The sequence below is a fragment of the Tenebrio molitor genome, chromosome 4 (assembly GCF_963966145.1).
Source record: "Tenebrio molitor chromosome 4, icTenMoli1.1, whole genome shotgun sequence".
Taxonomy (NCBI): Eukaryota; Metazoa; Arthropoda; class Insecta; order Coleoptera; family Tenebrionidae; genus Tenebrio; species Tenebrio molitor.
Genome location: NC_091049.1, coordinates 5,124,482 through 5,140,217, shown reverse-complemented (window position 1 = coordinate 5,140,217; position 15,736 = coordinate 5,124,482). Strand labels below are relative to the sequence as shown.

Below are 15,736 nucleotides of genomic sequence, written 5' to 3'. Positions count from 1 at the left end.
CAACGGTAATTCAAACATAAGTACCTAATGTTAATTTTTCGTTCACTTAAAAATAAAATTGGAGATGAAATTATTGGTAAAATAATTCATTTAACCACATTTACATTAAGGGGTAAAATTTAATTTTAAATGGTAGGATACGAGAACGATAGCATTTAGGAATAATATTTATAAAAATAAAGCAGAACTGTATCAAAGACGGTTGAAAATAAAATATCGAAAGTACCTATTGTTGGCGTTTTAATTTGTTGTGAAAATTTTCAATGACAATTTAATTCATGTATAAAAAATCTCATAAGGCGCTGTGATTTTGTCACTTTGACAGCGGATAAAAGTTTGCCCTAACTTTTATCCGGCAAAAACACTCAGGTAACTTATACCTTTAGTTGCTAGGCATCTAATACCTTTAATACCAAATAAAAAAATTAAATTTGCATTGTTCATTCATTAAATTGTCTCGCCGAATTACACTCGAGGTTTCATTTAGTCAGGAAAAATATTTATTTGCAACTCAAACTAATTGCTTGACAATTAGACTCGAAAAATTGGCACGATAAAATCAACTCCGGCCTACGGCCGTCGTGCTTTTATCGTGCCAATTTTTCTCGTCTAATTGCTAAGCAATAGGTACGTTTTCGTTGCAAAAAATATTTTACCGATAATTTAATTCATGTATAAAAAATCCCATAAGCCGCGATGCATTTGTCACTTTGACATCGGATAAAGTTAGCCCTAACTTTGCATCTGGATAAAATGTGCTTGAACTTCCATGGCAAACTTTTTCGAACCTGATTATTGTTTGTTGTTATGAAAACGAACCAACAATCTTAAACTTTGACACAGCTTGTAATAAATTGACGTGCAAAATGGCCAATTCAATTTTTCATAATTACCTACCTAGGTATCATTATTCATTAAATTATCTCATCGAATTACGCTCGAGGTTTTTTTCGTCCAGGATAAAATTTCATTTTTTAAACTCTAATTTGGTTTCTTTTTGGTAAATTGACTCCACAAACCAAATTATCGTAAAAAAATTCAATTTTATCCGGACAAAAAAAGACCTCTCGTGTAATTACAGTCGACTAAATGAAACCTCTTGTGTAATTACAGTCGATAATTTAATTCATGTATAAAAAATCCCATAAGCCGCGATGCATTTGTCACTTTGACATCGGATAAAGTTAGCCCTAACTTTGCATCTGGATAAAATGTGCTTAAACTTCCATGGCAAACTTTTTCGAACCTGATTATTGTTTGTTGTTATGATAACGAACCAACAATCTTAAACATTGACACAGCTTGTAATAAATTGACGTGCAAAATGGCCAATTCAATTTTTCATAATTACCTACCTATCATTATTCATTCAATTATCTCATCGAATTACGCTCGAGGTTTTTTTCGTCCAGGATAAAATTTCATTTTTTAAACTCTAATTTGGTTTCTTTTTGGTAAATTGACTCCACAAACCACCAAATTATCGTAAAAAAATTCAATTTTATCCGGACAAAAAAAGACCTCTCGTGTAATTACAGTCGATAAAAAATCAAAGGAAAGGTAAACGTATCCAGTAGGCTGTGATATTCCCCCGTCACCAGGATAAGAGATGGCGGTAAACGCTTTATGCCCAAAAAATGTATAGGGAGTTTGCGTTCTATATGTTCTTATTTTGTCTATGAACGGAACCCATGGCCAGCGCACTCCCTCTTGAATATTCTGAAACATTTTTAGAGAGAGAAAGAAATATAATGGTAGTACCGGCACATTTTACTAGGGAGCGCTCTAGCCGACAGAATTTGACATTTCTGTCATATTTTTGAATTTTTATGTTCAACCATCTAGGGTTCAACCGTCATTGATAATGATAACCCCTTAGATTGGTTAAGAGTTTAGATGTCGCTCTCTTCACAAAATAATGGTGCCAGAAGGGTTAAGATTTCGCGCCATTTACAGCACGTTTTCACCACTTTCAATTTTAATGAAACGTTGTTCACGTTGAGTTGACAATTTCAATGTCAATAATTATTTTCGGCTCTGTAATTATGTTTTGTAAATAGTGATTGATGTTACCATATGGATGAAATAACTAAATATAAAATAAAATTCAGCCTCATCAATAGTGACACAGATAATTTATTAGTGTTATTGTTAAACGTTATCAAATAAGATGAAAAGTATACATATGTTCATTTATGAGCCATTTTTTTAAGCTTCGTCTTCTCAGCCCTGGTGTCTTTTCGCTCACGCAGATTTTGGCATGGTGACGATTTTGCTCAAAAATCTGAAGCACCTTGCGACTTCTCTTCATTAAAACTAAGGCCACAACTTTTTCCTTTACGGTCCATCGTCGTCCCCTGGGTTCGCGCCGTGCATTCCTCAACTCTGACACAAGAAAATTCACTATGCTCATAGCCATGCCCTTAAATAGTTTCTGTACCACTTGAGACTTGTCAAAGGCACATAAGGCTTTGAAGTCATTAGATTTTCTTGCATATCTTCTTCAATTTCCTCACGTGATCTTCTTTTCTGCATATCATATCCATTAGCTTCAATTTCCTTGGCGTAGCAGTTGCTCGGGATATATCCTTCACTACTTTAAATAAATTTTGTGGAACAGACCCTTTCGGTGTGCTGGGAGCCTCAATGTAAGGAGTGCATTACAGATACAGCCATTTGGGGCGCACAAACTTCCATGGTTATATCTGTTGGATAAAAAAAAAATTGAGGTATATAATGGAATTACTCTTGCAATTTGTACAACATAACTTATTACATTTATTAAGGGAAAGAGAAAATGAAAGCATATATTAATGATAATAATTTAAAGCAGATGTCTAACAATTAATAAACATATGAGCTGGAGTGAACAACCACCAATTACCTTGCTTTCTGATTATACATACTTAGGGTAGGAAAGGAATAAGCACACCCTTCAGAGTAGATAAATGCCTGGTTCATGCATCAGATGGCTGCGACTTCATGTATTAAAATGGCAACACAGCATTCTTGTGACACGAATTCATAAATGAAAGCCCTGTATAAACCCATTACCAATCACCAGTATTCAATGCCCATGTTTTCCTGCCATATTTTGTCATTGTCATAGTATGTATATTAGACATGCAACTCCAATACTATAATTAGGTATACTCCGTACGGTGATAGATTGCACGTTTTTAAATTCTAGTTCCAAAACATAAAGCAGTGAAAAATACTAAACTCTTCATCTCAATTGTTTCACGTTATATAGAAAACCGTTGTATCCCTGCAGATTAATTCCCGCCAAACCAGTTTCTGTGTCTGTCTTCTGTCAAAAAACGTGCAATCTATCAGAGTACGGAGTATACCTGTCCCAACTTGGTAGGGAAACGATGCATACTCTGCACTTCATCCTGTGATGACTCACAGATAGGGTTGCCAGATCTCCGTTTTTCGAGCGGAGTCTCCGCTTTTTAATAGCGATCACATGTCTCCGCTCACTGTGGACTCGTCTCCGCTTTTTTTACTGTTTGTGATTCCTATATTATTTTTTTGTTTAATTTTCAAATTTCTTAAAAACGCATTTTATCCCATTTTCAGAAGAACTTACCATGTACATAATACAGACTTGAATAATGAGTTGCATAGTTTGAACACTTTCAATTTAGTAATTTAAGTTTTTTACAGTTTCGCACTAAGTCACTAAGACTGGCTCGACTGGCTAGTTTGACAAGTGGAAACAAAATCAGCACAGCACAGGGATATCACAGGGTGTACACTTTCGGTACGGTTTAAAAGGTTTTTTTTATTATATTTACTTATATTCCTAGTATGATTGTAACAGTTTAAGGCAATGGACTCGCCAAACTCTTGTGATACTCCAACGTCCAAGAAAATAAAAGTGGTATACCGCTGCAGTTTTAAAGAGGAGTGGTTAAAAATATATCCCTGGTTACGGAAAGTTGATAAAGAAACTGGCTCATGCATTCACTGCAAAGCCAGTTTTACAGTAAAATACAATGGCGAAAAATCTGTAAAGGATCACGCATCAACGAGCAAACATCAAACCAGGGTAAAAAATCTAGAACAAAATACAATTATGAACAATTTTTATGCTGCACATAATAGCATTGAAAGTGATAACGTCTGTGTTGTGGAGATGACAATGGTTTATCACTCCATATTACATTCTCACAGTTATAATAGTTTAGACTGTAGTTTAAAATTAATGTCCAACGTTATAGATGATTCCAAAATTGCTGGAAAAATTAAATGTGGTCGTACAAAAGCAGAAGCGTTAGCCAAAAAAGTGTTAAAACCTCATGGAACAGAAATGATTTTAAAGGAGTTGATTTCACCATCTGCATTGTGTTTTACCGTTGCAACTGATGCATCCAATAAGAAAAACAGAAAATTTTTCCCAATCTGCTTATTTTATTTTCACCCTCAGAATGGCTCAAAATCTGTTTTATCATAATATTCTTGAAGTTCTTGCAAAGTACCCAGAATTAAATTTGAAAAATATGATATCATACAGTGCTGATAATGCACCTGTAAACTATGGCGTTAGAGAATCAGTTTTTACTTTTTTGAAGCAAGACAATTTACATATTTTTAAAGGCGACTGTCACTGCCATATTTTACACAACACTGCCAAGTTTGCCTGCAGAAAACTGCAATATGATGTTGAAGTTTTAGTCTTAAAAATGTATGCAGAATTTTCTACTTCTGCCAAAAAACTACACAACTACAAAAACTTTTTGAAGATTCGGATTTAATGTTTAATGCAGTTTTACGTCATGTTCCAACAAGGTGGCTCTCACTTTTCAAGTGCTTAGAAAGAATATTGGAAGGTTGGACTGCAGTGAAAATGTACTTTTTGAAGCTTGGTGAAGAAGAATGTCCAAAAGTTATATGGGATTTTTTAAGCAATCAAGAAGATGAAATTTCAGATGACTTAGGATCCAACATTACAGTCCAGGAATGTTATTTGTACTTCTCGCATCATTTTTTAAATTTATTTGTAAGTCCACTTTTAACACTAGAAAAACAAAACGTATTATGTTTTGAGTTGCATGATCTTATGATTAAACTTTTAACACAATTGGAACGTCGTAAAGAAGACAAGTTTTTTGGTTGCAAAGTTCAAAATGCAATGCTCAATTTCTCAACTTATGAAAAGAAAAAATTGGAAGAAGATTTTCTAGGAGTATATACTAGAGCTATAAAGTACCTAAAGGATTGGTATAATTTTGAAAATCCCCCTTTTGAAAAATTTAAAATGTTTAATTTGAAGAGTGGCATTAAATACGCCGAAGTTGCAGAGCTAGGGAAAACAGTATTGAATTGTATCGACATTGATTACGATAGTTTGTACGATGAAATCGTAAATTTCAACGATATTATTTTACCCAATCTGACAATCCAAGACAACAACGTCGATAAGATATGGGCTGATATCTTTCAAAAGGCGCAACTGCCAAATTTGTTTAAAATTGTGCAACCCGTTTTGTCAATTTCTTAGTAATGCAAATGTAGAGCGAGTATTCTCTCTAATGAATGCTGGGTGGACAGACACCAGAAACAGAATGACAAGAGAATTGGTTGAAGCAGAATTGTGCGTGAAAATAAATTATAATATGAGTTGTCATGAATTTTATAAATATATTCGAACCAAAAAAGACATAATCAAAAAAGCACAAAGTTCTTTAAAATATTAATTACCTAACATTTATATTATATGTATGTATTAGATTGTTTCTAAATGTTCTATTTTTTAAAATTATTTAAAATAAAGACTCAATATTTATTTTAGTTCAGGTTAGCGTGTTATTTTAATGGAAAATACTTTCAATCCTACATGTTGAAAAAATCTCCGCTTTTTCACTAAGAACAATCTGGCAACCCTGCTCACAGACCAGACAAAATCGCGAAGACGGCATCTTAACTAAAATAAGAATAGACTTTATTAAACACATTTGTCTACGTTGTTTCTAGTTTTAAGAAATAAACGAATATTATTTTATCACGTGCATATTTTCAACCGTTACACTATAATAACTTTTAGATAAGTCTACTTACGGATAATGAAAGCACTTGATCACTTGATGCACACGAGAAACAAAATCAAAATGTTGTTAACGTAGACGAGCAGTAATTTGTTGAAAATTTAGCACAGGTGTTAGATGTCAAAATTGTTGTTGTGAATTGTCATTTACTTGTCACTGTCAAATGTAGTTGACGTAAACAGCTAGAGCGCGTTCATAAAATATGGGCGAAGGTAGAGTGTGGAGAATATCACGTGACTGCAGTGTCACTCCGGCATTATGGACAGAATCGGGTAAACGCGTGTTTTTTGTTTTTGTAAATGCCAACATTGTCAACTCACATTTAATTGTCATCTATTTAACCACCTGCTTAAATGAAGAACAAGAGATTAAAAATGCAATTTGACGAAAGAAAAAGAAAATTAATTATTTCTGGGACAATTTGTTTTGCAAAAAAAACCTTTTTCCCCTGTAAATTTGTTATCACCGGATTCAATACAGGAAGGGGAAGAAAAGAATATAAGTGTGGTTGCACAAGGAATACCTTTAAGAATTGTTGGATATGTTGAACGGATTGTAGTGATTGTACCGGGGTTAACCAACAGACAATTTCAAATGCATTTCAGAGTCAGCCGTTCCAGTTTCCAAAATTTTGTTCCCATTATTCAAAACATAATTAAAAACTGTATAAAAACACCTTTGAACATATTTTTTTCACGCAGCCGCCGCTTCACTGCCGTCAGATATTTGACAAACGTCAAATCTGACGTATGGGTAATTTCTCCCGCACCGCTAGACATCGGTAACATGGGCACACTCCTTGTGTCACTCTAAACATTTGTGAACGATCTGGGGTAGCGTGATTATTCCCCCAATTTTAATTTGTGAACGGCGTTTGGGTGACCCACGGGCATGGATGTATTAGTACTGGATACGGTGTACAGCCATCATAGTTGAATAAAACGTACCATCTATTTCTGTCGCTCTCAACGCATTATTTGGGTATTAGCACTATCCTTTAGCGAGTCCCCCGACTCTGATTGGTTTAAATTCTCAATCTATCAATTATTTATTACTCTCCTGTCAGTCGTGTCATCTTTTTTCTAATCTGTTTCTCTGAAGTTTGCATAGTTCGAGAGTATTTGAACCGTTAACTCTATCAAGTATTATTGTTTTAGAACTTGAACGTATTAAGAATGACTAATTCGTCTAAAGCCAGGTATTTTTCACTCTAATGTGAAACACTGACAATGCTGTTGGAAAAGATTTCACAAAAGGAAATCCAGGTTTGGACTACAAAGGTGAAGAGAGTTGTCTGCCTTCAACAACTACCTATATTTTTGTGAACCACTTAACTTTAATTTGCGCGTAAATTCAAACTCACAAGTATCCATGAAACTTACAAAAAAACACCAAAATAAATATTACTCGTAATAGATTCTTATATTTATTCATTATTAAATAATACAACTTTGTTAAGTTTACTTCTTATCTTGTTTTTGTTAAGAGCTTTCGCAGTTTTCTTACATTCGTAGTGTATTTCCCTTTGCTCGTCAACATGTTGGATCATATTTACTTTTCGAGGGCTACTAAAATGCTCTACTGTTACATCTGCATTATATCTCGAATCTGCTGATTGAGTAGCCGTAGTTTTATTTTCTAACAATTTTTAAAAATAGGTAAGTAAGTTATGAAAGAGAAATTAAATATTTAAGTTTTATACGCTCTACCTTTGTTGCCACTACAATGTTCTTCTGCGAAATTGAAATTAAAGGGGGCATTAGGTGTGGTAGGAAAATTCAGGTATTGTGAAGATACCTATAAAAACCCTTTTTAAAATTTTGCATGGTTTTTTACATTCATCCTAATCAGAATTCCGAAATGTTTTGAACAAATAACCGCATCGTTTGCAACTTTGATTGTCTCTTCCACACTGATATCCATTTGTTTCTTAAGAAGGTTTCTTTTGGAAAACTGAAATCATTTTTTCACCCAGGTCTTCGGTATTTGTAAAGAATCGTCTATTTTAGGTACATACCAGTGAAAAGATAAATCTTATCTTGAAGAACAATAAGGAGTAGAACAAATTCTGCAGGTTTTCATTATTGCAATTATTCTATTTTACGAATTCAGGAAGTTTTATGACAGTTCAGACCACAGGTTCAGACTTTTGAATTAATTTCAAACTTCAAAATTGACATTTGCGAAACATCAAAACGACATACGTATTGTAATAACAGAGAGAAACATATTTTAATACAGGTTAGAATGAAATGGGGGAAGGTACCGAAGTCTGTGATATGTTTTTTCAAAGTCGACATACGTTTATAGGGTATTGCCGTATCCAGTACTAATAAATCCATGCCCACGGGTAACCTTTATACCTACCCAGAGTATTTATGAACGCGCTCCTACGGTGCTGCCACCTACGCCTGGACTGCAACTGTGGGAGGGAGATCGAAATAGGTAAATTCCATGCTAGTGACAGAGAAAGCAAGCATACAATATTTTGTTGACTTGCGGACAAAATCCTCTATCCATTTGCCGATCTCTACGTTATCTCTGTTAGTGTCTTTCTTTGCGTTTCATGATTTTTCCCTTTTCCGTCACAATTAAAAAAAATCTTTCTTCTTTTTCAAGACTAAACTGTGGTCTTTTGTCTGTTAAGGTAAGGCTAAAAAAACATTATACACCATATTAGTCGTGACGTCATATTGAGTAAGGTCAGTTTTGTTTGCATCCATGTGCTACTGTTGTTCCATTAGATTCGCGAGTGTTTTGTAATTCTACGGTTTTATATGTGTTCCTGGATAGTGCAGTAATTGCAGTACATCTTGTGGACTTGTATTATAAGCGTGTGATTCAATAAGAAGTAAGTAAAGACAAAAATCTCATTTATTTCTTGAAACATAACCTCAATAATACTTATTGAAAAGGGTAAACTTGTAGATTCTTCCCATAATGGTGATGTGTTGGGATTATGGTTGTAACCACTACAGTGACCGGGGGGCCGTGTGTAAATTTTTTAGATTTCCGCTCAACGAAAAGAAAAGAAATCGATGGAAACGGCTCTTGCGGTAAGTAAGATTCATTATTACATATCTTTATTAAGTACAACTTTATTTATAGTCGCGACACGGAACCAGGACCAGGTGCTCACGTATGTAGTTGTCACTTTCGCGATGGTCAAAGAAAAAATGGTCCAGAGCTGTTCGAGTTTAATGTCGAGAAAAGGTCACGTTTTGCTTTCCCAGAAACAGAAATGAAGAAAAAGAAAACAGTAATGTATGTAGAGAGCACATGTGTGTGTTGTTTTTAAATTATCCTATATCTATACTTTATTTTAAATCCTCCACATTAAGGGCACCGGTGCCTTCCACATCAGGGGAACCAATGCCTTCCACATCAAGAGAACCAATGCCTTCCACTTCTGCAGCAATTACTGAACTGGGAGTCCCTTTACCATCCAGCAGCAAAGACGACGTTTTCCCATCCACCGAATCTGGTGGTAGCGCCGTGGCAGAAGCGGAAAATTATTTCTTAAGACAACAAATTGAAGAACTAAACAAAAAAATGTCATATATGTCTCTTCGGTTTTGTTACCAAAATGTACAAGGCAGTGATAAATTAATTCTGCTATATAGTGGTTTACCAAAACATTCTACATTTGAGGCTCTGTACGATCTGTTCAAAGATGTGGAACTAAATTATTACTTAGGCTGGGCAGTGCAGAAAATAGAAAACATTGACCAGCTACTGTTAACCTTAATGAAGCTGCGGTTGAATGCACCCCATTTGGATCCAGCTGAAAGGTTTTACGTGTCGCAAGCTACAGTTTCAAACATATTTTTAACGTACATTCATGCTATTCATGAAATTTTGTTTGAACAGTTAATGTCCGACATTCCATCACGAAGCAAAAACAAAATGTGTTTGCCTAACTGTTTCAGCTCATTCACAGAGTGTAGACTGGTGTTGGATTGTACAGAAATTTTTACTGTAGTATCGAGAAAATCTATGGCTGTACAGAAACAAACATACAGTGCATATAAACATCACCATACCTTCAAAGGTTTAGTAGGGGTTGCACCCAATGGAGTGGTCACATATGTCAGCGATTTATATGCAGGAGCAACGTCAGACAAAAAAATTGTTCAGGATTGTGGAGTACTGGACAAATTGCAAACAGGAGACCTAATTTTAGCCGATAAGGGTTTCCTAATACAGGACATCTTACCGCCCGGGGTTAATCTTAATATTCCACCCTTCCTAAGAACTCCACAATTCACGCCAGCACAAGTGAGGCAAACACAATCTATAGCACGTGCAAGAATTCACGTGGAACGAGCGAGTTGCAGAATAAAATCGTTTCGCATATTGAGCAATCTGCCAGAAACGCTGTGTCCATTTGGTGACATAATATTCAAAGGTGTTGCAGCTTTGACAAATCTGCAATATCCTTTGATAAAGGAAGTGGAGCATCTATTCCTAGATGACGCAGAGTAATGATTTCACTTAATTTATTTTCAAACAAAATGTAATGTAATTTTTTGATCATGGATCTGAGGTATTAAAATAGGTATGATGTATAATAAATTGGATTTATTTCATTGTGTGTTACATATTTTTTTATATAAAATTCTATTAATGTATTTAAATTTTCTGCCCAATCTTCATCTTTATTTTTTGGTGAAAATCTGCGTATATTGTGGGGTCCATATCACCATGTAACACACTGCTTTATCTAATAAATGCAGCTGCCCTTGAACTTGGTGGTAGTACTGGTGATTTGTGTTTACTACTGTCACATCGCCTTCATACCAAAAGCAGTAATTCTTGTCCACCACATCTTTCAAGCTTGCTGCATTTCTGAATTTGTATGGACATTTGACCTCAATCACAAAATCCTCGCCGACCTCATCTGGGCTGGCCCCTAATAAGCCACATGGATGCAACCATAAGCCGGATGGCTCAAAAGAAAGTCCTGTCGCTGCCTTAAATTCCCCCAATGCTGTTTCTTCGTGCTGTTTACCCCACTGTACTGCTGCTACACGATCCAAACTGTAACCTTCCATGAGGTTTTTTAGCAAGGAAGGAGGATATCTATTCCGCCGACAGGCACTTAAAGCTAGTCCAAATTTGCTAGCTGTCAACCTATGCTTTCTTGCTAGATGCCAATTGGAATTTAAATGTTGCCCCCTTGTCAGCTTCTCAATTTCCAAAATCGTCTCTTTTGATACCTGGCTCCGTTCTAAGATAAATATTTGTTTATCCATTGCAGCCAGATATTCCTCGCTGAAAATTATATCTTCGATGTTTGGTATTCGTGTAGCAGCGTCTACAGTGGGTTCAGCCCTTAACAACCAAGAAAAACCTACAACATTGCTGGGACCCAAAGCTTGTGCAAAAGTTGTAATTTCTGAAGCACTCAGATCCCGTTTAGTGGCCCGATAATTTTGATTTTTTCTTGTGAAAAGGTCACTGAGTTTCACAGGTTGTGCTGTTTCAGGTGGAGTCTGTACAATTTTCCACTGACATGCAGTATCCGTAGCACTTATGTTGTAATGTCCATGATACAGCAGTGCAGCCATATGGTGGCAGGTTACTTTACCTCGTGGGCAGGTGTAATAGGCCTTTTTAACACCTTCTCTGGGGTTGTAAGCCACCTATTGTTGAGCACAGAAAAATTGTAACTGACGAAAAACTAACTTAATAAAATATCTTACCTCAACATTATATGCCCTCTTCTTCATGCTGGCTTGCACAACTCCTTTCAGTAGTACAGGCTCCACGTTGCCATCAAATGTAACGCTCCGCACGTGCCCACTTGTGTAGGCATTTTCCCCTCGAGACAGGTAATTCATATCTTGCCCAAAAAATTGAGCAATGTGGTAAAACTTGATAACATGCTTTTCTGACACTGTTGCAGTTTAAGGTCCTACTAGTACGCACCGCTACTGCGCACGGGGAATACGTGCACGATTTCTTCTCCCACTTTCCTCTGTATTTGCAGTGAAATGAACTTACACCGTTGCCAGATTTATTAAAGAATTAACACGCTTTATCCGCGCACGCTTTTCCCGTGCGCTTTTCTCGATTACGTGCGGAATCAGGATTGTTCAGATTGTTCTGCTTTTGTTACCATAGGGAAACAATTTTTTGTTTATGAAAAATTGTGAAGGTGTTTAAATTATATAAATTCGACTAGTAGGTAACCGTTTGCACCGTCGTAGCTTAAAAATAAGAAAAACATAAAACCTTGGTTACAATTATTAAAATCGTAGCAACAATTGTTTTTAAGGTTGCTTTAAAAATAAGAAACGTCGATGCAAATGGCCTTAATAGTATATTATACAGGGTGTTTGAAAATTGCTAGTACAAAAAAAAAACTGTGGCATCTAGAAGCCCTAAGAAATCCAAAAAACCAATTTTTAATTTTTTTAAACAAAAGGGATAAAGTAACCCTATCCCAGCATATTTTACGCCTCAGGCGGGGCAGTATTTTTTAAACCTTGGTAACCAAGCGTGATAATGAAGGACTATACAACAATATGAAAAATAAATATTTTTTTGCAAGATTTTGGCAACTAACAATGGTACTAACAATTTTAACCCAATTTTTAGTAATTTTTATCTCGAAAACTAGAGGACTTTTATTAAAATTTTTTTTTGCCGATGACTTTAACTCACCATCACCAATTACCAGTATTTTTTTGTACTAGCAATTTTCAAACACCCTGTATATTGAGGGAGAGAAATGCATGATTTTTCCTAAGGTGCAGTTTGTAGCCAGAGGGCGAAGCCCGAGGGCTACAAAGCACCGAGGGAAAAATGAGCATTCTCTCCAGAAGTATATATACTATTTTTTTCACGGTAGGGAGTAGAAACAGCACAAAAATCTCAAATTTTAAGAATAAAAAAATGATGACAAATGAGTTGTCATCTTTCGATGAATTTAATGGAATTAGTAGTTGCCTTGACAACACAATTAGATTTTTGTCACAACAGTCAAAAAAAATGAAAACTCCCATTAGATTTTTGTCACAACTGTGAAAAAAATGAAAACTCCCTAGGGAGCAAATATTTGCAAATACCGAGTGACTATAAATGATTGAAGGAAAATAGTGGATTGGCAACACTGATGCAGTTGGTAGTGCAAGTCTTCTCGTGCATCATCTGTCAATCATTCCTATTTAGGTTAGGTTAAGTCACGAAGTACATTGTCGATTTAGATTTTTTTGACGTTTGTTTCAATTTTAAAAATTGCGTGTGTCATGCCAACGATGTTGCCAACTAAAAATTTCAAATGTGTTACCAACATAACAAAATAATTTTCAATCATTTATAGTCACTCGGTATTTGCTCCCTAGGGAGAAAATGCTCTACTTCTGTCACGATGTGGACATCCGAAAAGTTGATTTCTACTCCCGATCGTGAAAAAATAATATTATACCCCTTTTTTCGTAACGTATGCTGCTTTTTTTGTTCAAATTTCTGACATGACCAACTTCATTAAACTATGTTATGGCCATCACAGATGGCCATTCCAATTCCATTAAAATGGGCTTCGTATGAAGTATGTAATGGATAGTCATGACCAACTTCATTAAACTATGTTATGGCCATTCCAAATGTCGAAAAAAAGTAAACCAAATGACAAGTCGATGATGGAGATGAAGTGGCGATATCTAGTGAAATTTAGAATAACCACACATTTAAAAAGTTAAATATCAGGTTATGTTATATGCCACTTCATTGTCAAAAACTGTCAGTTTATACGTTTTCGTCGTCATAAAAGTATAAACTGACAGTTTTTGACAATGAAATGGCATATAACATAACCTGATATTTAACTTTTTAATGTGTGGTTATTCTAAATTTCACTAGATATCGCCACTTCATTTCCATCACATGACCAACTTCATTAAACTATGTTAACAAATTTCTTTTCTAGTACCACAAATTTCCCGAAGAACCTCAAACCATTCAGCTCTAACTCCACTGCCGCTGGGAAATTGAAATAAAGGTTTTTCAGAATTGCCACAAATAATGCATTTAATGAGCATTTTCAGAGTTTTTTGATTGACAAAATTTCAAATTTGACGGCAATTTTACCTTGATGTCTAGCAAACAGATGTCACCACTTCATCACTATCCACAACATACTTCATACGAAGCGCATTTTAATGGAATTGGAATGGCCATAACATAGTTTAATGAAGTTGGTCATGGGATAGTGATGAAGTGGTGCCATCTGTTTGCTAGACATCAAGGTAAAATTGCCGTCAAATTTGAATTTTTGTCAATCAAAAAACTCTGAAAATGCTCATTAAATGCGTTATTTGTAGCAATTCTGAAAAACCTTTATTTCAATTTCCCAGCGACAGTGGAGTTAGAGCTGAATGGTTTGAGGTTCTTCGGGAAATTTGTGGTACTAGAAAAGAAATTCGTTAACATAGTTTAATGAAGTTGGTCATGTGATGGAGATGAAGTGGCGATATCTAGTGAAATTTAGAATAACCACACATTTAAAAAGTTAAATATCAGGTTATGTTATATGCCATTTCATTGTCAAAAACTGTCAGTTTATACTTTTATGACGACGAAAACGTATAAACTGGCCCTGGGCCGATCATTAATTAGGGGTAGGATTATAGCGTTATTTGTAATCTTCTCTTCGTATGTTTATGTTCTGGACAGCACCAAACAAAATACTTTATTAGAAGTGTTGCTGTATTGCTATAGGAATAAATATTTAAAATCAAAGATACAACATAAAAAAAATACACGGTGTGGTGCGCTAACTCTCTTTTGCTCTTATCTATCTTTAACTGTTACCCCTATTTGCGGCCACTTTTCCATAAACAACCGTATTCCATCGTGTAGAGAAAAAAAAATAGCTTTAATTATAATTTGTGTAAAAAAACAAGTGAACGAAACTGTTTGGGAAAAAATTATTTAATTTAATTTTAATTAAAAAATACTTGCGCCCATATTTTGATAGGCAACCCTGCAGAAACATATTTCTCTATTCATAATTATCTATAAAAATTTTGTTTTGATTAAAAAACAGATGAACGTAGAAATCATGCACTGGGATCTTAGACTATCAGATGTGGTCAAATTTAAGAACGTTGCAAAAAAACCTCTTTGCTTTTGAAACAGCACGAGTTGTATTTCCAAATATCATAGCAACGAGTTAAAATTCAGGAGAAATATATTCGGCACACGACCTGCTGTATAATAACCGGCCTGTTCATTTCATTAAAAAAGCATTGTGAAAATGTTTCCGAGAAAGAGCCAATTTTCGCCGATGAGGGCGCCACAGTACGGGCGCTTCTGAAGAATAAAAAATAAAAAATTTCAATAATAAAATACGCTCACACATTATTCAAGTAACAAATCACAAAAGTGAAAAGTACAATTATTGAATTGGAACTGCCATATTAGCTTCGTGCTCTTAATTTGAATTTCCCGCCATTTGACACGATGACATTTGTTTATGTTTAATTAAGACATAATCGAACATGTCTACAAGAATAGGAATTGTTAAGTTATTCTATTTTTAATGTAAAACATTGCAAAGAAAGAAAAAAAAGATATTTTTGGCTCTACATTTTAGGTTAGCTGTCAACATGCTCCAATTAATCTATGCTTTAAAAAAACACAATTAATTGACGGTTTTCCAACCTTTGAACGCGCGACAG

At 35.0% G+C, this 15,736-nt stretch overlaps 2 protein-coding genes across 4 annotated transcripts; one reads left to right on the top strand and one right to left on the bottom strand.

Annotated features, from left to right (window-relative positions):
* Positions 1-2,116: 2,116 nt before the first annotated feature.
* Positions 2,117-13,855, bottom strand: LOC138129669 (uncharacterized). 3 transcript variants are annotated; one of them, XM_069045943.1, is made up of 4 exons: positions 11,756-13,855; positions 8,533-11,695; positions 8,418-8,472; positions 2,117-2,705 (listed from the first exon to the last, which is right to left on the bottom strand). In XM_069045943.1, the coding sequence occupies exons 1-2, from the start codon at positions 11,891-11,893 to the stop codon at positions 10,709-10,711; spliced, it is 1,125 nt and encodes a 374-aa protein (XP_068902044.1). In that variant the 5' UTR covers positions 11,894-13,855; the 3' UTR covers positions 2,117-2,705; positions 8,418-8,472; positions 8,533-10,708. The 3 variants fall into 3 exon arrangements, 2 of the variants coding, with proteins under 2 accessions (XP_068902044.1, XP_068902043.1); XR_011159323.1 differs by lacking the exons at positions 8,418-8,472; positions 8,533-11,695; positions 11,756-13,855 and adding exons at positions 2,907-5,929; positions 6,064-8,406; XM_069045942.1 differs by having other exon boundaries at positions 8,418-11,695.
* On the top strand, positions 8,985-10,639 carry LOC138129668 (uncharacterized). Its single transcript, XM_069045941.1, has 3 exons — positions 8,985-9,106; positions 9,159-9,314; positions 9,392-10,639. The coding sequence occupies exons 1-3, from the start codon at positions 8,991-8,993 to the stop codon at positions 10,533-10,535; spliced, it is 1,416 nt and encodes a 471-aa protein (XP_068902042.1). The 5' UTR covers positions 8,985-8,990; the 3' UTR covers positions 10,536-10,639.
* Positions 13,856-15,736: the final 1,881 nt, after the last annotated feature.